The sequence below is a fragment of the Pelophylax lessonae genome (assembly GCF_965119305.1).
Source record: "Pelophylax lessonae genome assembly, chromosome: 4".
In the NCBI taxonomy this organism is placed as follows: domain Eukaryota; kingdom Metazoa; phylum Chordata; class Amphibia; order Anura; family Ranidae; genus Pelophylax; species Pelophylax lessonae.
Genome location: NC_138771.1, coordinates 22,880,619 through 22,902,847, shown reverse-complemented (window position 1 = coordinate 22,902,847; position 22,229 = coordinate 22,880,619). Strand labels below are relative to the sequence as shown.

The following is a 22,229-nucleotide window of genomic DNA, read 5'->3' as shown; positions in this document are numbered from 1 at the left end:
GGTAATGACACCAGGTGTTAGGCCCCTTTTGGGTAGAGCCCTCCTACATGTGATGTCATGGGTACACATCAGCACACATATATATTATCTAGGTGGGGGGGACACAGAGAGGTTTGGGGCATGGAACCCATACCCCCGACATCTGTGAGAATGTAACCAACACACGTGGGCCCTGGACAGGGCAGGAGGCCGGGTGGAGTGGACCTGTATGCAGGAGGGGCTGGCTGTAGACATTCTGTCTCTTATAGAGGTGGAGGCTAGGTGGATTGTAAGGCCTTTTAGGCCAGGCTGGAGATCCCTGTGTGAGTGAGGCTGCTTCCCTGGAGGGTTCCCGGGAGAGATGTACCTAGCAAGGAGGGGTCTACAGAGAACTCAGTCCTGTGAGTACAGATGGGCAGAGAAGAGACTGTAGGGAGATGGCTGTGAGGTGCTGCACATGCTTTCACTTGTAACCAATGCAGACTGTCCACTAAATGTGATTTATTGTGTATGTCAAGTGACCCCGGAAGGTATGTCCTTGTGATGTGACTGTCTTGCCATTCCCTGAACAACACCTGTAAAGTGCAGTGAAGCTAACTATTCTGTGGACATTTCTTCTTCGAGATTTAAAGGTCTATGGTGGGGAATGTTGTGAGGTGAGGTCGGGCACAAGAAGACGGAAGGGTCGGCCTCAGCAGGTGGGATTGTGTTCTAGCAGGGCTGGAGTTGGGGTTGGTGCCATAATCGGCCAACTACGAAGCCCCTCTTACAGTGGGTTGGGGGAACCTAACTGGCCACAGTGACTGTGTCTTATTAAGGTCCCTTTCACACATGCTGCCCAATTGTCCCTTTTTCATTCATCCGTTGATTGATGAAAAACGGACATCAATGCATCTCTATGGAAAAACAGATGTAAATGGATGATCATCCATTTACTTCAGTTTACATCTGCATCCGTCATCATCAGTTATTTTTAAACTAATCAAAGCTCTATTTTTCTTCCGTTAAAAAAAAAACGGATCAGACAAAAAACGGATGTAAACTGACAAATGGTCAGTTTTTTCATCCGTTTTTGCATTGGTAGTGGATGTAAAAAAAAACTGATGAGCACTGATGAAAAACGGATGAGCTCTGATGAAAAACGGATGAAAAACTGATGAGCACTGATGAAAAACATAAGAAAAAGTGATGAGCACTGATGAAAAATGGATGAAAAAAGCACTGATGCAAAAACGTATGAAAAAATTATGAATACTTCATCCATTTTGACAGGGGTGTAACCACAGGGGTTGCAATTGCAACCGGGCCCCATGCTCCATGGGGCCTGTGTGGCCCCTCTGTACACCTGGATAGGAAGGGCGGCGGGGGCAGCATGTATGGACTGGGTAATGTGTTAGGATCTATACTGGTATGGACTGGGTAATGTGTTAGGATCTATACTGGTATGGACTGGGTAATGTGTTAGGATCTATACTGGTTTGGACTGGGTATTGTGTTAGGATCTATACTGGTTTGGACTGGGTATTGTGTTAGGATCTATACTGGTATGGACTGGGTAATGTGTTAGGATCTATACTGGCATGGACTGGGTAATGTGTTAGGATCTATACTGGTATGGACTGGGTAATGTATTAGGATCTATACTGGTATGGACTGGGTAATGTACTAGGATCTATACTGGTATGGACTGGTTAATGTGTTAGGAAGGAAAGAATGCCACATCGTTTTATGGAAATTAAAATTATCACCCCACCCCACTGTGCTCCCTCCCCTCTCCTGCAGGGGATGTGTCACAATAGAGAACCAGGAAGGGGTCAGTAAATATGTAATTTACCAGATCCTTCCTTTTCTGAATGGACAGAGTCATAGTCAGTGACATTGTAAAAAAAATAAAATAAAATGATAAAAAATAATACAATTAAAATACCAAAAAATAAAAACTACTGACACCAGTGGGTGAACTTCAGGGATCGCAAAGGCCACACTTGCGACCGGACCCTGGCATTCCACCCCCGTGGGGAGGCCCCAACATGGCAGGAGGGAGACCCACTGCAGAACTTGTGAAAGGGTCCCACTGCGGGACCGCAATAAAGGGCCCCGCAACGAGAGTAAAGGGCCCCAGGATCAGTGAGAAGAGCCCCAAGATTAAAAGTAAGGGCCCCGGCCAGGGGTCCGTGGGCCCCTTATGTTTCTTGCATCGGGGCTCTGAAGGTTCTAGTTACGCCTCTGCATTTTGACGTGCCTGAGCTGATGAAATGAACGGTCCACATGTGTGAAAGGGGCCTTAGGGCCCTTTCACATGGGCTTTCCGATCAGGTCCCTGTCAGTTTTTCAGGCGGACCTGATCAGATCCTCCATGCACCCCTATGGAGCAGCGGATGTCAGCGAAGACATCTACGCTGACACCCGCTGCTATCCGATCCGATCCTGGCCGTGAAATCCAGACAGATGGAGACTCTATTTTCCATCCTTCTGGAGGATCAGATGGAAACAGACAGGCGGTTCATTTTCATGTGATCTCCCATAGAGGAGAGCGGGGCTCTCACAGGTCTGTCTCTTCAAAGTAAGCGGAGACGGAGCTGTCATCTGCCTGCTCAGCGGGGATCGGCGGATCGATCCCCGCTGAGCAAAACGGAGTCCACTGGCGGAAAGCCCTTGTGAAAGGACCCTTAGGACTCAATAGTTCCTGGGTGTAATGGAACCCTGTAAACAATAGCAAAATATTGACCTGATAATGGGATATTGAACATCATGATGATCTATAATATTATTGTCTGTTATGATTAGTAAAACACAGCCGTTACCATAATCAATAACATGGCATTCCTCTCTTTCCAGCACTCACTGTGAAGTTCCTGACCAGACGGTTTATTAGTGAATATGACCCTTATCTTGGTGAGTATTCTTTACCAATTCTACCAGGGGGAATTGTTAGGGGTCCAAACTCCACCAGATATGAGCAATTAATGAGGTCTGATCAATGAATTTAACATGTGTGTCCAACTGTCACATATTGGCCAGCCAAGTCATTTCAGGTGCATCTCCTTTTGGGTGTGCATATAAAAAACTTGTGTTTGAGCCGTATCTGTGTTGTGAACAAGCACAAACTGCTCGTGTGAAACGCGTCAACAGTGTCCCTGTGATATTTGTCTGGTGTGTGACAATAAAGATACTTGAAACACTCAGGTGAGAATGCAGCCTTAGTCTGGGGGGAAGGGTTGAGGTCAGGACTCTGTGCAGGCCAGTCAAGCCCCTTCACCCCAATCTCACTCATCCATGTCTTTATGGACCTTGCTTTGTGCACTGGTGCGCAGTTATGTTGGAACAGGAAGGGGCCATCCCCAAACTGTTCCCACAAAGTTTGGAGCATTAAATTGTCCAAAATATCTTGGTATGCTGACGCCTTAAGAGTTCCCTTCACTGGAACTAAGGAGCCAAGCCCAACCCCTGAAAAACAACCCCCCACCACCAAATGGTTTGGACCACAACACAAAGCAAGGTCCATAAAGACATGGATGAGCGAGTTTGGAGTGTAGGAACTTGACTGGCCTGCACAGAGTCCTGACCTCAACCCGATAGAACACCTTTGGGATGAATTAGAGCAGAAACTGCAAGCCAGGCCTTCTCGTCCAACTTCAGTGCCTGACCTCACAAATAGGCTTCTCGTCAAACATTCCCATAGACACACTCCTAAACCTTGTGGACAGCCTTCCCAGAAGAGTTGAAGCTGTTATAGCCGCAAAGGTTGAGCTAACTCAATATTGAACCCTACGGACTTAAATTAGGATGCCATTAAAGATAATGTGCATGTAAAGGCAGGCGTCCCAATACTTTTGACAATATAGTGTATGTCTCTAAATGTCCTAATGTGCATGGACACATGGGATAACATTAGCTGCTTCTGCAGGCAAAATGCTAAACTCCTCTAGAAGTAGTGATTTTTTTGAAGCCAGTATGCAAGGATCCTTAGATACATTAACAAATTGAAGCCAAACTCCAACTAACACTTTATAAGTAGTTATATAATTTTTTTTTTCCTTCTGCAATAAATGTTTTACATAAATGAATAGTATGCAATAGGGTGCAGCGCCAAAAAATGAAAATACAATGAAGAGACTCAGTCCAATAAAGGACTGTCCATGGATAAAAGTGGTAATCCCCACACCAAATGCCGTGAATCTTGAGAGCACACGTCACCACTGTGTTAGGAGAAAGACCTGCTTACCAAAAGATGATGACCAGTGGCGACCAGTGCGTTGGGGGCGCAGGGGCGCCGCCCCCCCATCCATGCGTCCGGCCCCCTAATCTGCATGCGGGGCGCCAGACGCATGGAGTTCAGTGGGCTTTTTTTCTCTTCTGAAGCACGTGATTAGATCCAAAGGCTCTAATAGGCTTCAGAAAAGGGTTGACCCGGGGCGCAGAGCAGTGCGCCCCAAACCCACCCATTGTGTGACAATAGTGAATGAATATTCGCTATTGTCACATGGATCCTCCTCCTGGCCATTCAGGAAGCGAGTCCGAGACCCGTTTCCTGATTGGCCGAAAGGCGAACTTTTGCCTTTTGCGATTGGCCAAGGAGGAGGAGGAGGACTGAGGAGATGCAGGAGGACTGAGGAGAAGCCGCCTCTGCATCAGGTAAGTGCACTGGTCTCTCTGCACGCTGTGCTAACTCTGTATTGAATGGGGGCACGCTGTGGTAACTCTGCATTGATGGGGGCACGCTGTGGTCACTGCATTGAAGGGGGCACACTATACTTTTATTACTGAAGGCCCCTTTCACACTTTTGTGACCTCAAAGTCATGCAATTTTTTGCCGCGTTTTTTGCCGCAAAGCAATGCCTATTACATTTTTCTGTTTGCGCCCCCCCAGCCGCCACTGATGATGACCCTCAAATTATAGAGTGGTCAAAACGAATGTGTGGCAGGGCAAAAGGAAGGCAGGGCAAGCTTTGCAAAGCTGATCCTCCACCATCGCATTGTCCTTCCCAATGCCTTCTAACTGCACAGGTGGGTTCGATCCCTTGTTGATGTGTATCTTCCTGGTGTTGGAGAAGAGGAGAACGGATTGCTGGCCTTGTCCATCCGGCCTTATTGCAGTCAGTGGTGTATTTCGGTTTTGTGCTGCCCTAGGCCTGACTAAACTCGTGCACTCCCAAATTTAAATATGACCCACCCCTTCCTGCCAAGGCCACGCCCCTTCCTGTTTAACCCCTCCTCCTGTCATCTTGAAGCCACACCCCTTCCTCTTTAGGCTTCACCAACGCAGCAGCTGGTGTGAATGGACGCTAAGCTGTGTTGAGAGGCTTTTGCTTGCTTCAAGTAGGTTTTTTCTTACCTATGCAAGTCTATTGGAATGCAAAATTTGCATTAAGCACAGGTAAATGCAGGTCAGAAGGAGGTCAAGTGCACCTGTCAATGAATTCTGAATGATTTCTGAAACATCTCAAACTGATGTCAGAACAAATGTCAGTGCCTAGTGATAACAAATGCACTTCCAGTGGTGGAAGCGCTCATATTCTCCTGCTAAAATACCCCTAAATGACATCACATTGGGCCAGCAGATAGGGTTGGGCTAAATCCATATTTGTACATTATAATAATGAAGGTTGAAGGATTAAAAGAGGTGCATGGAAGTCAGCCAGCCCCCAGTCTGATGTACGTTTTTGGTGGATGCAGTCTGATTTGACCTCAGTTTTTCCATATACAGGGATGGAGACCAATAGCATGACCTGCTTGTCTCATATAAAGTCCCAAATATGAAATTAGGGATTGAAAGGCATTGTGCTTTACAGGCCATGCCCCATATATAAAATCCCAATCTGTTTTTATATTGCATCCACCAAAGGGATAGAGGTGTAATGCTTCTCAGCTGGTCATTTCCAGTTTGTACCATCGCTACAACTTAGCTATTTGAGTTTTGAGACAACAGACCAGTCATGGATGGGGGTGGGTTGGGGGAGGTTTGGGCTGTCTCCCTCCCACCTGTTCCCCCATCCATCCATTAGCAGCCATGTGCTCCCATTGGAGAGACACTAAATTAGGAAGTGTTAGGACTGCAGGTAAAACAGGATGCCGTGTAGTGGCCCTGCAGCTTACACATGCGTTTGCAAATGCGTGTCAACTAAACCCCTGTTCTTTATATTATGAGACAGGTCTACTTTGCTGGTGACAGACTGGAGGGTGAGTACATCGGACTGGGGGCTGGCTGACTTCCATGCACCTCTTTTAATCCTTCAACCTTCGTTATTTTTTTCTGATACAGGGATGGAGACGCCGGGCACTACCTGCTGGGGTCTCACTTAAAGTCCCACCTACTGTAGCCTACTGTGTGTATTTGTAAAATATTGGACATACAAAGCTGATCTGACCACACAGGAACCGCTCTTGGCTGGCAGTGCCACTTATCCCAGGAAGAATAATGGGGATGGGTACCTGCCCAACTACAGTTCCATTTGAAGGTGGTCATGTGACATTCACAAACCAGGTTAATAGTCAAAGCATTAGGACTCAATCAGGCCAAAAATTACCCCAAAAAAGGTCAACACACAGACTGAAAGATCTTTTACCTGTGCATGTTTAATTACAATACATTTTGCAAAAACCATGAGCAAAAAAAGTATATGTTCCAGCTTTACTTCTCATCCAGAAGACTACAAATGCCACAGAGGAGGGAAGGCCACACTTACTAGTATTGGCGGCTGCCAGTTGTATTAAGTGCAGCCGCCGGTCTGTCCAAACGTCAGGCCAGTCATTGGCCGCCGGCCAGTATTATCATACTGGCAGCAGTGCATTCGCTTTATTGGGGTGCCAGACTGATTTGCCTCTTAGGCCCTGCCACCCGGCCCAGTCCAGCCCATAAGACTGGCGCTACACTAAAAGTGGCGAGTGCCTAGGCCAGTGATGGTGAAACCTTGGCACCCGAGATGTTTTGGAACTAAATTTCCCATGATGCTCAACTACACTTCAGAGTTCATGAGCATCATGGTAAATGTGGTTCCAAAATATCTGGGGTACCAAGGTTCGCCATCACTGGCCTAGGCCAAGATACAGCGTTGATTGTAGTTAAGAATTCATGGTCTTTCCACACATTCGTTTTGGTTTTTGGGTTTCTATTAATACTTAATTTAGTGTCAGTCCTCCTGCGGTCAGGCCATCTACCCAATGTACTGTGTTTTCAAAGAAAAATAACAAAATTAATACTTTTTTCAGTTGTTGCAGCCAAAATTCATTTCTGGTTTCATTTCACAGAAATAATGTTTTAGAGGGGTTACATAAAACTATTTTATTGTATTTGGCATTCTAGCATAAAAAAAATATGTGCTTTTATGATCTAGACTGGAAGCGCTTACTATTCTGTTTTAGGGTTACAGAATTACGTAATAGTTCTGAAATACAGCATGCTGCTTGTAGCTACCAACTGCCATTTTTGCAGTCCGATTTGTGAAAAAAAATCAAGGATTCTGGCTTTGGGCAGAATTACATTTTCTTTTTGCACGCTATTAATACAGCAGTCCCTTTGAGCCTAGTAACAAGCAGAATAGGAATTGATGTAAATACATAGCTTATTTACTTTATTGTACTTATTGTAGTGGATAAGAATGGAAAAATATGGTTCATGTGCCAGTTTGGTAAACATTTATAATGGGGTATTCTCCTTTAATGCATTTTTACCTACAACATATTATGTGTATTTATCAAAAATTCTCAGAACTATGTACATTCATTCTGTGTGAATGCCAGCAAAACTGAATGTTACTGGGCTATTTCCCACTGTATCTCCCAGCTCACTGCGGTGCCCAACAATCTCCCACAGTAACCCCAGCTCACTGCGGTGCCCAGCAACCTCCCATAGTACCCCCAGCTCACTGCGGTGCCCAATAACCTCTCACAGTACCCCCAGCTCATTGCAGTGCCCAACAACCTACCACAGTACCCCCATCTCACTGCAGTGCCCAACAATCTCCCACAGTACTCACAGCGCACTGCAGTGCCCGACAATCTTCCACAGTACTCCCGGCGCACTACAGTGCCCGACAATCTCCCACAGTACCCCCCAGCACACTGCGGTGCCCAACAACCACCCACAGTACCCTCGGCTCACTGCAGTACCCAACAACCACCCACAGTACCCCCGGCTCACTGCAGTACCCAACAACCTACCACAGTATCTCACAGCTCATTCCAGTGCCCAACAACCTACCACAGTACCCCCATCTCACTGCCGTGCCGAACAATCTCCCACATTACCCCCAGTGCACTGCAATGCCTGACAGTCTCCCACAGTACCCCCAGCACACTGCGGTGCCCAACAACCACCCACAGTACCCCCAGCTCACTGCAGTACCCAACAACCACCCACAGTACCCCCGGCTCACTGCAGTACCCAACAACCTACCACAGTATCTCACAGCTTATTGCAGTGCCCAACAACCTACCACAGTACCCCCATCTCACTGCAGTGCCCAACAACCTACCACAGTACCCCCATCTCACTGCCGTGCCCAAAAATCTCCTACATTACCCCCAGTGCACTGCAATGCCTGACAATCTCTCACAGTACCCCCATCTCACTGCGGTGTCCAACAACTTCCCACAGTACTCAAAGCGCACTGCGGTGCCCAACAATCTCCTACAGTACCCCCAGGTCACTGCGGTGCCCAACAACCTCCTACAGTACCCCCAGTTTACTGCAGTGCCCAACAATCTCCCACAGTAACCCCAGCTCACTGCGGGGCCCAACAACCTCCCGCAGTACCCCGCCCCCCCCCCCTTTCCTGCACCACAGTGTCATGTAGCAGATCAGTTGTTCTAATTCAATTTTTTAAGGCGAGGCAGCTAGGCAACTAGAGTTTTCACAAGTAGATCAGTGGTGGCAGCCACCATATTTCTCCCGTGACCATTTGACTTTATTACATCCAAAAACTTCCAGCAGCTTTGAATTTTTAAAGTGTAACTAAACTTTATCTGAGCACTAAAACGTTATTTCTCTTTCGTTCATCGACAGACACAGCGCTCCATAAATCATAACTACTGGGCTATATTGCCTCCTCCAGGAGTAGGACTAGGCAGAACAAAGAACACCTGGCTACGCCCATGGGCCATCCTCAGCTTGGTATATAACCCCCCTCTGTGCTCTAGGTAATCAGTTTTAATCTGTCTAGTCAGGAGTAAGGACCTAGGCTCCCGGCTGGGATCTCTGGTCCTAGCAATTTTTTCTCCTTTCTTACATCTTTTTTGTTTTTTCTCTCGGGAGATCTAAAATCAACTGCTGGGCGACAGGCTGGATAATCTATATCCAGTGGTCCCCCAGCCCAGCCAGCGGGCACGTGCAGACTGCAGCTATGCGCTAGGTCGGCCATGCAGCATGTTTACTATGGCTGGTTCGACATTGCGGCCAGTCTTTGCCTCAGCCCTGATGTCTCAGACCCTAACTGAATGGGCCAAGCTTTTGCGCCATGGCCTGAGGGGTGAGCAGGTCCCCGCTGCTTATGTTGATTAATTGGGACCAGTTGGTCCACGAGCTGCAGTTTATGTGTGATGCAGCTTTGAATACAGCTCCTGTGCTGTCCAAACTTTCTGTTTCAGCGGTGGTGATTGGGCGTGTGCTATGGCTTAAGAATTGGTCCACAGACCAAGCCTCTAAGAAAGCTCTCATTGATCTGCCCTTTCAGACGATCGTATGTTTGGGGCTACCCTGGATGACATCATTAACTAATTGCCGACCGCTCACTCGAGCTCTATTGCGGCAAAGTGGTTAGTTCCCATCCAGCGACGTAGACCTACGACGCTGGACTCCTCCCCTTGTGGGCGAAGCACGCGCGCCGCCGGATGCTCGCGGGAGTCGGGCCAGGGGAGGAGCGGCGGTGATAACCGCCGCTCTTCCCCGATCGTCGGGGATCGAGTGTGGAGATCCGTCCGCTTGTGTAAACAGAGCGGGCGGATCTCCTAAGTGACAGACAGTGACAGATTGCAGGGTTCAGCATAGCTGAACATGCGATCTGTCCCTGTGTCACTCAGTCACCTCCCCCCACACACGTCAGTAAGCACCAGGCATACATTAACCCCTCCCTCTCCAATAAAATTAACCCCTTCCCTGCCAGTGTCATTTTTACAGTAACAGTGCATATGTATAGCACTGATTACTGCAGTAATGTCACTGGTACCCCTGGTATCTGTCCGCCGCAATGTCGCAGTCCCGCAAAAAAAAACCGCAGATCGCCGCCATTACTCGTTAAAAAAAAAAAACACCAAAAATTACATAAATCTTTCCCTTAGTTAGTAAACGCAATAACTTTTGCGCAAACCAATCAAAATACGCTTATTGTGATTTTTTTTTTTTTTTTTATAAATTTGTTTATTGAAGAAACAAAGAAGGCATATCACAATTCAAACAGAGAAATGCAGTGAATGACATCAGAAAAGAATGAAAAACATAAGCAACATTTCAATACAGAAATATAAAAATATGCAAGTCTACATGCCGACAAGAGACTGGGATGACAACATGGATATCATAATGTACCGTTCTAGAAAGAGGCAATCCTCTGAGATCTTATCACTGGGAGTTGTAACCACACCATTAGAGGATAATTTTTATATTTATATATTTATTTTTTTGATCACTTACTCAATTATTTGTCACATTGACCATCCCATGTAGGTTGGCTACACCATTTTTTGCGCTGTTTCTCATTTGCACTTCATTCACTAAATCATTTTGATTTATGCACAGCAGCACTTTTTGGTTGTATTCCATTTATTGCCATAGCGCGGCATTAACCTTTGTACCACAATCCTCTGAGATCGCGCCATGGAGAGATACATAGTGCAAAGTAAAGGATAATGGGTTATTGACCGCGGTAATGCACCCCCCGGCACCCTCCGGCATCTATCACCTGGCCGGTAGCAGGTGCGCAGGGGAAGGCACCCAGACAGTCTTCGGAGATCTCAGCGGTCTCAGAGGGGAACAGTGCATGTAATCTCTCCGGGATGAGCAACCGGCAAGGACGTGTAGAAACATGCCTAGAGAGAAGGTGTAGAAAGTAGGTAGATAAGTGAAGAGGGAGATCCAATCCGCGACAATTGTGATTTTTTTTTTTACCAAAAATATGTAGCAGAGAACAAATTGGCCAAAAATGTAAAAGATTTTTTTTTAAAGAAATGTATTTATTTTTTTTAAAAGAAATGTCTCCGCTGACACCTGCTGCTCCATAGAGGTGTATGGAGCGTCCGATCAGATCCGACTGAAAAACTGACAGGGACCGGATCGGATCGCCCGTGTGAAAGGGGCCTAAATCATCTTTGGCTTAACAAAAACAGCATTATTTCCAAATGGTACTCCAATAACACACAGCCTTCAATTTCAGAACTATGTTTACAGTTCGAATTCGACTGGAATCCGATGTAAAATTCGATTCGAATTTCTAAAATTCGGACAAATTTAATTTCGTTATTCAGAGCATTCGGTAAACTCTGTTTATACTGCAATTCGGGTATTTGGATATATCCGAATACCGGAAAATACGTCCGCATATTTATTCAGAATGAAACGAACTGCACATATCTAAAAAAAAAAATCCCTGGCATTTCTAGCCGTGGCCATCTTAACCCCTTCCCTACCGCGCCATTATAAAATGACATCGGCAGGAATCCTTTCTCGATCCGGGCGGACGTCATATGACGGCGCCCGGATCTCCCCGCTACTGGGGGCGCGCAGCGCGGCGATCGGGGGTGAGGCTCGTCCCTCGGACTGAGCCCAACCCCTATCAAGGTAAACAGCCAATGAAATTGGCTGTTTACCACGTGATCGGCTGTGTCAATCACAGCCGATCACATGAGCGGCTCCAGCGCGAGCCGCTCGTTCCTTCCTCAATGCGCGGCGATCGGGGACGAGGCTCGTCCCTCGGACAGAGCCCATCCCCGATCTAGGTCAGTGGTTCTCAATTCCGGTCCTCGGGACCCACTAACAGGCCAGATTTTAAGTATTACCTTGGGGGATGCAGACTAGAATGCTGCAATCACTGAGCAGCAAATGAGATCACCTGTGATGTAATTTAGTTATCTTGCAAACCTGGCCTGTTGGTGGGTCCCGAGGACCGGAGTTGAGAACCACTGATCTAGGTAAAGGGCCAATCAAATTGGCTCTTTACTACGTGACCGGCTGTGTCCAATCACAGCCGGTCACAAATGTCAACAGAGAACAGGTAACTAGATGTCACCGTGTTCTCCTCCTCACACACTGATCCTGTGTGAGGAGGAGATTGTGGTAGCAGCTAGTTACCAAGTACAGTGCACCCCAAACACACTGATTACCCCCCCCCCAATATAGAGCACCTGTCACTAGCCCATCAAAGTACCCGAGTACCTGTCACCAGCCCATCAGGTACTCTGATGACAGGTACTCGGGTACTCTGATGGGCTGGTGACAGGTACTCGGGTACTCTGATGACAGGTACTCGGGTACTCTGATGGGCTGGTGACAGGTACTCGGGTACTCTGATGACAGGTACTCGGGTACTCTGATGACAGGTACTCGGGTACTCTGATGACAGGTACTTGGGTACTCTGATGACAGGTACTCGAGTACTCTGATGACGGGTACTCGGGTACTCTGATGACAGGTACTTGGGTACTCTGATGACAGGTACTCGGGTACTCTGATGACAGGTACTCGGGTACTCTGATGACTGGTACTTTGAGTACCCGTCATCGGAGTACCCGAGTACCTGTCACCTACCCATCAGAGTACCCGAGTACCTGTCACCTACGCATCAGAGTACCCGAGTACCTTCCACCTGCTCATCAGAGTACCTGACACCTGAAGTACCCGAGTACTTGCCACCTGCTCATCAGTACCCATCACTACTCATCAGTACTCATCAGTACCCATCAGTACCTATCAGTATCAGTACTGATCATCCGTACCCATCAGTACAGTATCAGTATCACCTATCAGGATCAGTACTACTCATCAGTACCTATCACCTGCCTGTCACCTGCCCATAAGATTACCCGAGTACCTGTCACCTGCCTATCGGAGTACTCGAGTACTGCCACTTGCTCATCAGTACCAGAGTACCTGTCACCTGCCCAGCAAAGTACCCGAGTACCTGTCATTCTTCATACAGCCACCATGTCTAAGTCCAAAAAGGTTTATATACGTCCTCTGTTTAAACCTAAATACCGGTGTTATGGCAGCAGATAGCTGCCATAACCCTGGTATTTTTTTTAACGGTGGACAGTTGGCTTTCCGATAAGGGTGGTCCAAGCGGCGGATTCACCGCGGGATCACCCTTCCGGGGTGGCGGAAGAGGTGACCCCCCCCCCCTCCCGCCGCATTCTGGTCCTTTTCCCCGCTTACCGGACCCGCCGGCAGCGGGGAAAACTATCCGTTCCCGGATACTCACAGACAGGATGTCGAGTGAGGGCAAGCTTGCCCTCACTCGACTCTATGGTCTTGGAGGACCGGAGCTACGGCAAACGTCGTTGCCTAGAAACCAGTTTAAAGGTCCCTTTTTTTTTTTCATTTTATTTAATTTTTTTTTTTTTTTTTTCTATCTTTTAGTGTACTTGTGAGATCTGAGGACTGTCGTGCCTTTTTCTATTACAAGTAATGTTTACATTTCTTGTAACAGAAATAAAAATGATCAATTTTTTTTTTTAAAAAACAGTGTAAAAATAAAAAATAATAAATAAAATAAATAGTAAAAAAAAAAAAAATTAAAGCGCCCTGTCCCCGTGAGCTCGCGCGCAGAAGCGAACGCATACGGAAACCCCGCCCACATATGTAAACAGTGTTCAAACTATACATGTGAGGTATCGTCGCGATCGTTAGAGCAAGAGCAATAATTTGAGCCCTAGACCTCCTCTGTAACTCTAAGATAGCAACCTGTAGAAATTTTTAAAATGTCGCCTATGGGGATTTTTAAGTACCAAAGTTTGTCACCATTCTGTGAGCGTGCGCAATTTTGAAGCATGACATGTTGGGCATCTATTTACTCGGTGTAACATTATCTTTCACATTATGGAAAAAAATTGGGCTAACTTTACTGGTTTCTTATTTTTTTATTCAAAAAAGTGAATTTTTTCCCAAAAAATTGCGTTTGGAAGACCGCTGCGCAAATACGGTGTGATAAAAAATATTGCAATAATCTCCATTTTATTCTCTAGGGTCTCTGCTAAAAAAAATATATAATATTTTGGGGTTCTAAGTAGTTTTCTAGCAAAAACAACTGATTTTAACTTGTAAACACCAAATGTCAAAAATAGGCCTAGGCAAGTGGCTAGGATGCATGATGATGCTCCTTGGATGTTGGGCCCCTCTATATGGCTAGGCTGTGAAAAAGTCTCACACATGTGGTATTGCCATACTCAGGAGGAGTGGCAGAATGTATTTTGGGGTGTCATTTTTGCTATGTGCATGCTATGTGTTAGGAATATCCTATAAATTGACAACTTTGTGTAAAAAAAAAAAGTTTTTATTTTTTTCCCACATTTTCCAAAAACTTGTGGAAAAAATGACATGTTCAAAGGACTCATAATGCCTCATAGAATATACGTTGGAGTGTTTGCTTTCCAAAATGGGGTCATTTTGTGGACTTTTCCATTGTATTGGTGCTCTAGGGCCTTGAAAAGTGTGATAGGTAGTAAGAAAGTTTTATGTGTATTTATGCTCCTAAAACGCCTTATGGTGCTACTTGGACGTGGAGTCTTTTTTTGTGGCCAGGCTGTGTAAAAGTCTCACACATGTGGTATCACCATACAAGGAGTAGCAGAATGAATTTTGGGGTGTCATTTTTGCTGTGTACATGCTATGTGTTAGAAATAGCTTATAAATTGACAACGTTTTGGGGAAAAAAAGAAAAAAAAATGTTTTCTTCATTTTCCCAAGAATTGTGGGAAAAAATTATAACTTCAAAAAACCCACCATGCCTCTTACTAAATACCTTGGACTGTCTACTTTACAAAAAGGGGTCATTTGGGGGGTATTTGTACTATTCTGACATTTCAGGGCCTCAAGAAAGGAGATAAGCCGTCAGTACATCTGGTGTGTTCAATGTTCAGTAATTGGTACCATAGCTTCTAGACTCAATAACTTTCACACAGACTAAATAATATACACTAATTTGGGTTAATTTTACCAGAGATATGTAGAAGTATAAATTTTGGCCCAAATGTATGAAGAAAAAATAATTTTTTGCAAAATTTTATAATAGAAACTAAAAAAAAAAAAAAAAAAAAAAAATAAAAAAGCCCGCTACTAGCCGTGAGAGGGCGTACCCGGAAGTGGCCATGTGACACGCACGGCGTGTCTCCCAACGCTGAACGCACCTCTCCCGATGGAAAGCACCAGGACGCCGAAGTAAGGTCCGAGAGACCGGGAGCTTGAAGGACCGAGACTTCATCCAAACCCCTGTAGAGCACCCACGCTATCCCCACGGTGAGGAGAGGTGGAGGAAACAGCGGAGGCAGGACTGACAGATTCGGCTGGACGCATTAGAGGGAGAGCCGCAGCAGAAGAGCGGTAGACCGGGCAGCAGGTATGGTGTGCAGCCCGGTCCTTCCCTTTGAATAGCTGCCTGTAACACGGACTGTAGTGAGCATTGCAAACAGCCCGGGCAGGGAGCCTGGAGGAATAGACCCAGCCTGCACCGATGACCTCCCTCTCCGGGTAGAGGTTAGCGATATCTTGCCCTAAACCAACGGTCTCGAACGAGGAGAGCCGGACACTCACCGGATAGGACCGAGATCCAGCACTTTTAAAGAGAGTGAAAGAGAGCAAACAGATCAGAGGACTACTAAGTAGGTAAGCCCTCCAATTGAGTACACCATTACCTCTATTACACCGTTCCTAAAACTGACTAGTTGAACTGTATAAACCATCAACGGCCCCCACTGAGAGAATTAGTGGGAAAGGCGGGTGAGAGGTACCGAGAAGTACGATCTGGAGGCAGGAGCTCTATTACTCTCGATCAACAAGGACGGAGGCTCGGGGGGAAGGGTTCAGTGGACTTGAGAACGGGGGGGTTGGTCTATTGAAAGACCCCCTCTACTTTTTGGGTGGCCAGTGTACACTCACCTCTCCACCTCCCTTTTTTCTAGCCCCTTATACACTTAAGGGAAAAAGGAAGGATTATTGATTTCTTATTTCTCCGTCCGGTGTGATAATAGACAGCAGAGAATAGAGAATGGAGTATTGCATTTAAAGGAGCCCTGACCCCTTGGTATTGAGTTTTAAACAGAACCTACAAGTGAAGAAGAGGTGGAAGGGAAGAGGAGAGGAGTGAGCGGGAAAGGTGGGAGGATGACGCTCACCAAAAGAAAGAAAGGAAAGAAGAATGCAGTAAAAACGCAATCAAACAGATCAGAAGGAGAGATTGTAAGGTTCCTCACCAATAGCGCAAGGATGGAACCCGGTGAGAATAATGTTTTGACAAGCCCAGGGTCAGGGGATACGCTTAACACACCAGCCACCTCTCCAGCCTCAGAGAATTACCCAGATAGCCCAGGGAATAGACAAAGAGAAAACACGGTAACTGATATGCATACACAGGCTTTTATGCAAAACTCAGAATTGAAAGCCATGCTTCAAGCCCTACCAACAAAAAATGACATTGCACAAATGATTAATAAAATAGAAGAAACACATCTCAAAGAAATGCAAGTGTTAAAAAAAGACATACAAAAGATTTCAACACGTCTTGAAGAGGAGATAGCAGCCAGAAAAATTTTAGAAGGGAAAGTGACATCATTAGAACTAAGCAGAAATACACAGTGGGAGAAGGAAGACACAGTACAACTCCAATTAGAAGAAATGGAGAATAGAAGTAGACGTAGCAACCTGAGAATTCGGGGCGTACCTGAAAACATAAATAATGAAAAATTAAATGAAGTAGCAGAAATTATTTTTAAACAGGTCCTAGGAGATAAATGCCCTGACCGTCTTGAAATAGAAAGGATACACAGATCTCTGGGCCCCAGAAGCAAAGATGAGAAAAGACCAAGAGACGTGATATGCAGATTACATCATTATACGCATAAGGAGTTAATACTAAGGGAGGCATGGGGAGTAAAGGACATAAATGTGGAAGGAACCCCGATTAAAATTTTTTCAGATATTGCAAGAGGAACACTGAGGAGAAGAGCACTTCTAAGACCTTTACTAGATCTGGCAAAAAAGATGGGATGCACGTATAGATGGGGATTTCCCTTTTCGGTTACATTTCAAAGAGACGGCCGATATTTTAACCTCAGATCTTATCAAGATCGAACTGCCTTCTTTCGGTTTATAGGGACAGATCCCATACAGGTTGAAAATTGGCTGACCCAAGGATCTAGGGAAGGATCTTATCCCTACCCTCAGCAGCAAGAGAAGGGAAGAGACGCTGGAATAGAGGAAGAGAGAGGATAGGGATGAAACACTCTTCTTTTTTTTTTCTTTTTTTTGGGGTTGCTGGCTTTATAGTTCCTATTTTGTTTTTTCTCTTCTTTCCCCTCCTCTCCTCTAAATAGAGGGATTTTGAATGTAGGGTGATTAGGGCATAAGGGTAGAGCACATTCAGAAAGGAAGAGTGGAATTAATTTTTTTCCAATACTCCCGACCTGTATATAATTTTTGATACACTAATTTTTTTTTTTTTTTTTGATAGGGTTTAGGGGTAGAGCACATTTAGAAAGGAAGTATGGAATTTTTTCCAATACTCCCTATTCGTATAATTTTTGATACACTATTTTTTAATTTTTTTTTTTTTTTTTTTTTTTTGGGTGATTAAGGTTCAGGGGTAGAGCACATTTAGAAAGAGGGTATGGAATTCTTCCAATACTCCCTATCCGTATAATTTTTGATACACTGCACATTTAGAAAGGGGGTATGGAATTTTCCCAATACTCCCTATCCGTATATTCTTTGATACACAATTTTTTTTTTTTTTTTTTTTTTTTTTTTTTGGGGTAGGGATTAGGGGTAGAGCACATTTAGAAAGGAAGTATGGAATTTTTCCAATATTCTTTATCCGTATAATTTTTGATACACTGCACATTTAGAAAGGAGGTAGGGAATTTTTCCAATACTCCTTATCCGTATAATCTTTGATACACTAATTTTTTTTTTTTTTTTTTTTTTTTTTTCCTTTTGGCACGGAACATTTTTTGGAACAACAAACACATTTTAGGGAGGGGAGTGTTTAATTTTTAAAATATTCTCTCCCCCTTTTATGAACTTGAGTTGTACTGCATGGGGAAGATCATACGAGAGGAGGAGGGGAATTTGGATTGGGAGATATGTAATTAAAATGAAAGATGTATGCATAAATGATAACACTTGTATCAATATATCTTGAGTTCGGTTGACCCAAGGAGGGGGAAAGGGGAAGAGTGGAGAGACAGGGGAGGGAGGAGAGAGGGGGGGAAAGGCACCTGTAAGCTGTTATAATATAAATGGAGGAAGGGATAAAGTCTTATCATTCCACCTTGGAAAAGGGTATGGAATGAGGGAAACCCTCTTATTAGTTAGAGAAAGAACTAGATAAAAAAGTAAGGATGGATAATCTCTCCGCTCCCCCGAACCCCCCCCCCGTGGGATATGTATTTTTGAATATATGATAGGGGAGTAAGGTAGCCCCTCTAAGAGGGGAGATGAGGAGGTGGAGGATAGTTAGGGTAATTTGAGTGAAATAAATGTTAATATCTTTGTCGGAAAGAAATCCACTAGGGAATGACTGGGCTGTTCTATAGATGAGGATGAGTAAAATCTAGGTGAGACTACTTTTTCGTGCTCACTACCCCACTCTGGAAATACATGTGAGCGGCAGGTAAACAGCTAAATATTGCCCCCTAGAGGAGGAGGGGGGAGAGAGTGAGAGGAATAGGTGGAATACAGGGGGAAAGGGGGAGTAAATCAGATTGGCGACATGGAAAGAAGTATCCTGAGGAACTAGATAGACAAAGGGGAGAGGTGCGGGAAAGTACGGGGAGGAACATTCTGGGGTATAGCCCTTTATTTTTAGTCACACAAATGGCACCGGAAAGTGCCGTGTGAAATAAGGATAAAAAAAAGTTATCCGAACTGACGAGCGAGAGACTTGGCCTATTGTAAAGGCCGATTTCTCTCACCCGTCAGAGGGGGAGGGAAGGGAGGGGAGTAGAGGGTGGGGTTTTTTTTTTTTTTTTTTTTCCTCTTTCTCCTGCTCCGCTGACCAGGGATGGAGGACTTAAAAATCACCTCCTATAACGTGAAAGGATTAAATATTCCAGAAAAAAGGCACACGTTACTAACAGAATTAAGACGAATAAAAACTGATATTGCACTAATACAGGAAACGCATTTTAGGGCAGATAAAATATTACTCATTAGAAATAAATTTTTTCCACATATATATCACTCCGCATATACGCAAGCAAAATCTCGCGGGGTATCTATATTGATTGCAAATGGGGTTCCATGGACTTATCAAGACAGCAGACATGACCCAGAGGGAAGATTCCTATTTGTTAAAGGATTGGTGGGAGAGACACGGGTAACGCTCGCAACAATATACACACCTAACAATCGACAGGACGTATTTATCTCTAGAACGTTAGCAGAGTTGATGGATTACACAGAAGGTCAATTAATCCTGGGAGGGGACTTCAATGCACCATTGATAGCAGCATTGGACACATCCTCTGGGACCACTACCCTCACCCCGGGAATGAGAAAACGAATACTAAGAGCCTTGTATAAAGCTCAACTGATAGATATTTGGAGACTACAGCATCCCTCGGAAAAAGAGTATACCTTTTTCTCAAATCCACACAAGAATTATTCTAGAATTGACCTTCTGTTTGTACCCCACTCTCAACTACAGGCAGTAAAAAAGTCAGAGATAGACAGTATTACATGGTCAGATCATGCTCCAATATCAATAATATATAGCTTGACATCAAACCCTACACAGAAAAGACGCTTTTGGAGGTTAAATGAGGATTTACTGCAAAGGGAAGAGGTAGTGAAGGAACTCACAGAGGAGATGAAGATCTTTTTCGAGATTAATGACCAACCTGAGTGCCAGACAGGGACCCTTTGGGAGGCCCATAAATCGGTAATGAGGGGTATTTTTATCAAGCATGGAGCACGTATAAAAAAGGAAAGGGGAGAGCAAATGACACAACTTTTAGAAAGACTCAGATCATTGGAGACAGAACATAAACAGACCTTATCAGAGACGGTGAGGGGAGAGCTGAAGTTAATTAGAAAACAGATAACGGATCTACTACAATACAAAGCTAAAGCAGCCATCCAAAGATGCCGGAAAATGAATTATGAATCGGGCAATAAATGCGGGAAGTTACTGGCTAGCTCAGTAAGAGAGCAGAAATTGAGATCGTACATACCACACATTATTACGGCAGAAGGGGATAAGAAAACGTTACCAACACAAATAACAGCAGAATTTGAGAAGTATTATACTTCTCTGTATAACTTGAAAAAAACCTCACCATCTATGGAAGATATTGAGAGTTATATAGATCAGTCACAGCTCCCCAAACTGATAGAGGCAGACCGAGAAGACCTAGAGAGGGAAATCACGATCGAAGAAATACAACAAGCTCTTAAATCTATGAAACCGGGGAAAGCACCAGGCCCAGATGGGCTAACGATTCAATATTATCAAACACTGTTTCACATTCTAGGCCCATATTTAGCAAGACTGTTTAATGCATCAGACATGGATGGAAAGCTAACTAGAGACACACTTACGGCTCATATATCCCTGATATTAAAAGAAGGTAAAGACCCGTCATCATGCAGCAGCTATAGACCAATATCTCTCCTAAACGTGGATCTAAAAATATTTACTAAAATACTCGCAAATAGACTGGCAAAGGTCCTCCCTAGCCTAGTTCACTTAGATCAGGTAGGCTTCATGTCATCAAGGGAAGCAAGGGATAATACCACCCGAATCCTTAACTTAGTACAAGTAGTAAAGGAAAAAAAGATACCGTGCGTAGTGTTGAGCACAGACGCAGAGAAGGCATTTGACCGGGTGGGATGGCCTTTCATGTTTGCTGTGCTCAAATATATCGGATTAGGGAAAGAGATGTTAGAAAAAATCACCAGAGTCTATACAGAGCCAATAGCTAGGGTAAAAGCTAATGGTATATTGTCAAATGCCTTCCCAATACGAAATGGCACAAGGCAAGGATGTCCTTTATCGCCCATACTCTTTGCTTTAAGTCTAGAACCGTTCTTATGTAGAATTCGATTAAACCAAGATATAAAGGGGGTAAAGATAAAAGAGAAACAATATAAAATTGCCGCTTATGCGGATGATCTACTATTTTCATTATCTAGCCCAGGTATATCACTGCCAAATCTAATACAAGAGTTTAAAAAATTTGGGGCTATGTCATATCTGAAAATTAACTTCGGGAAGTCAGAAGCGATGGGAATAGGGGTACCTTTACCCCAGGTAAACGCGCTGAAAAGCAGTTTCGGCTTCAAATGGAAAGAAGAGGCGGTGAAGTACTTAGGGACATTAATACCAGCGAAATTAACACGGGTGTACGATCTCAATTTCTTGCCCCTGATTGCAAAAACGAAGAATTTATTAGAACAATGGCGTAAAGGGATGCATTCATGGTTTGGCAAATGTAATTTGTTGAAGATGACAGTTCTACCAAAATTTGTATACTTGCTGCGAGCGCTGCCGGTTAAGATTCCCAGTACTTTCTTTAAAGCAATACACTCTCTGTTTGTGAGTTATATCTGGAATTACAAAAAACCACGAATAGCAAGACGATTGCTAATATTACCAAAGAAAAAAGGGGGGTTGGCTTTTCCAGATATACGGGCATACTACCAGGCCACTCAAGTGGCCAGAGTGTTAGACTGGTGGCACCACTCGGAAAATAAATTATGGGTGCAATTAGAACAAGCACAAACAGAAGTAGATCTGAAGAGAGCGATATGGTGCTACCAGGTACTACCTAAGGAATTGAAAAACCACTTGATAATAGGGAATACATTAAGAGTATGTAGGAATCTAAATATATATAATAAATTGACAACGAGTGAGTCCCCTTTATTCCCAATTTTGGGAAATCCACAGTTTACACCAGGCTTAGATAAGAGACAGTTTGTGGACCTGAGAGAGAAGAAATTTGAACAGGCCTCTTCTTACCTGATACAAAGAAGATGGCCCTCAATTAATCAATTGATTGATAGAGTGGGAATATATAATGTGCCCTTCTGGCAAGCAATCCAACTACAT

The 22,229-nt window shown here is 44.6% G+C and overlaps 1 protein-coding gene across 1 annotated transcript in view; it reads left to right on the top strand.

Annotated features, from left to right (window-relative positions):
- RASL12 (RAS like family 12) overlaps positions 1 to 22,229 on the top strand; it is a 134,567-nt gene that overhangs the window by 52,027 nt on the left and 60,311 nt on the right. The window contains exon 3 of the mRNA XM_082255269.1: positions 2,818 to 2,874. Coding sequence (XP_082111395.1) covers positions 2,818 to 2,874 — 57 coding nt within the window. The remainder of the gene's footprint in view (positions 1 to 2,817; positions 2,875 to 22,229) is intronic.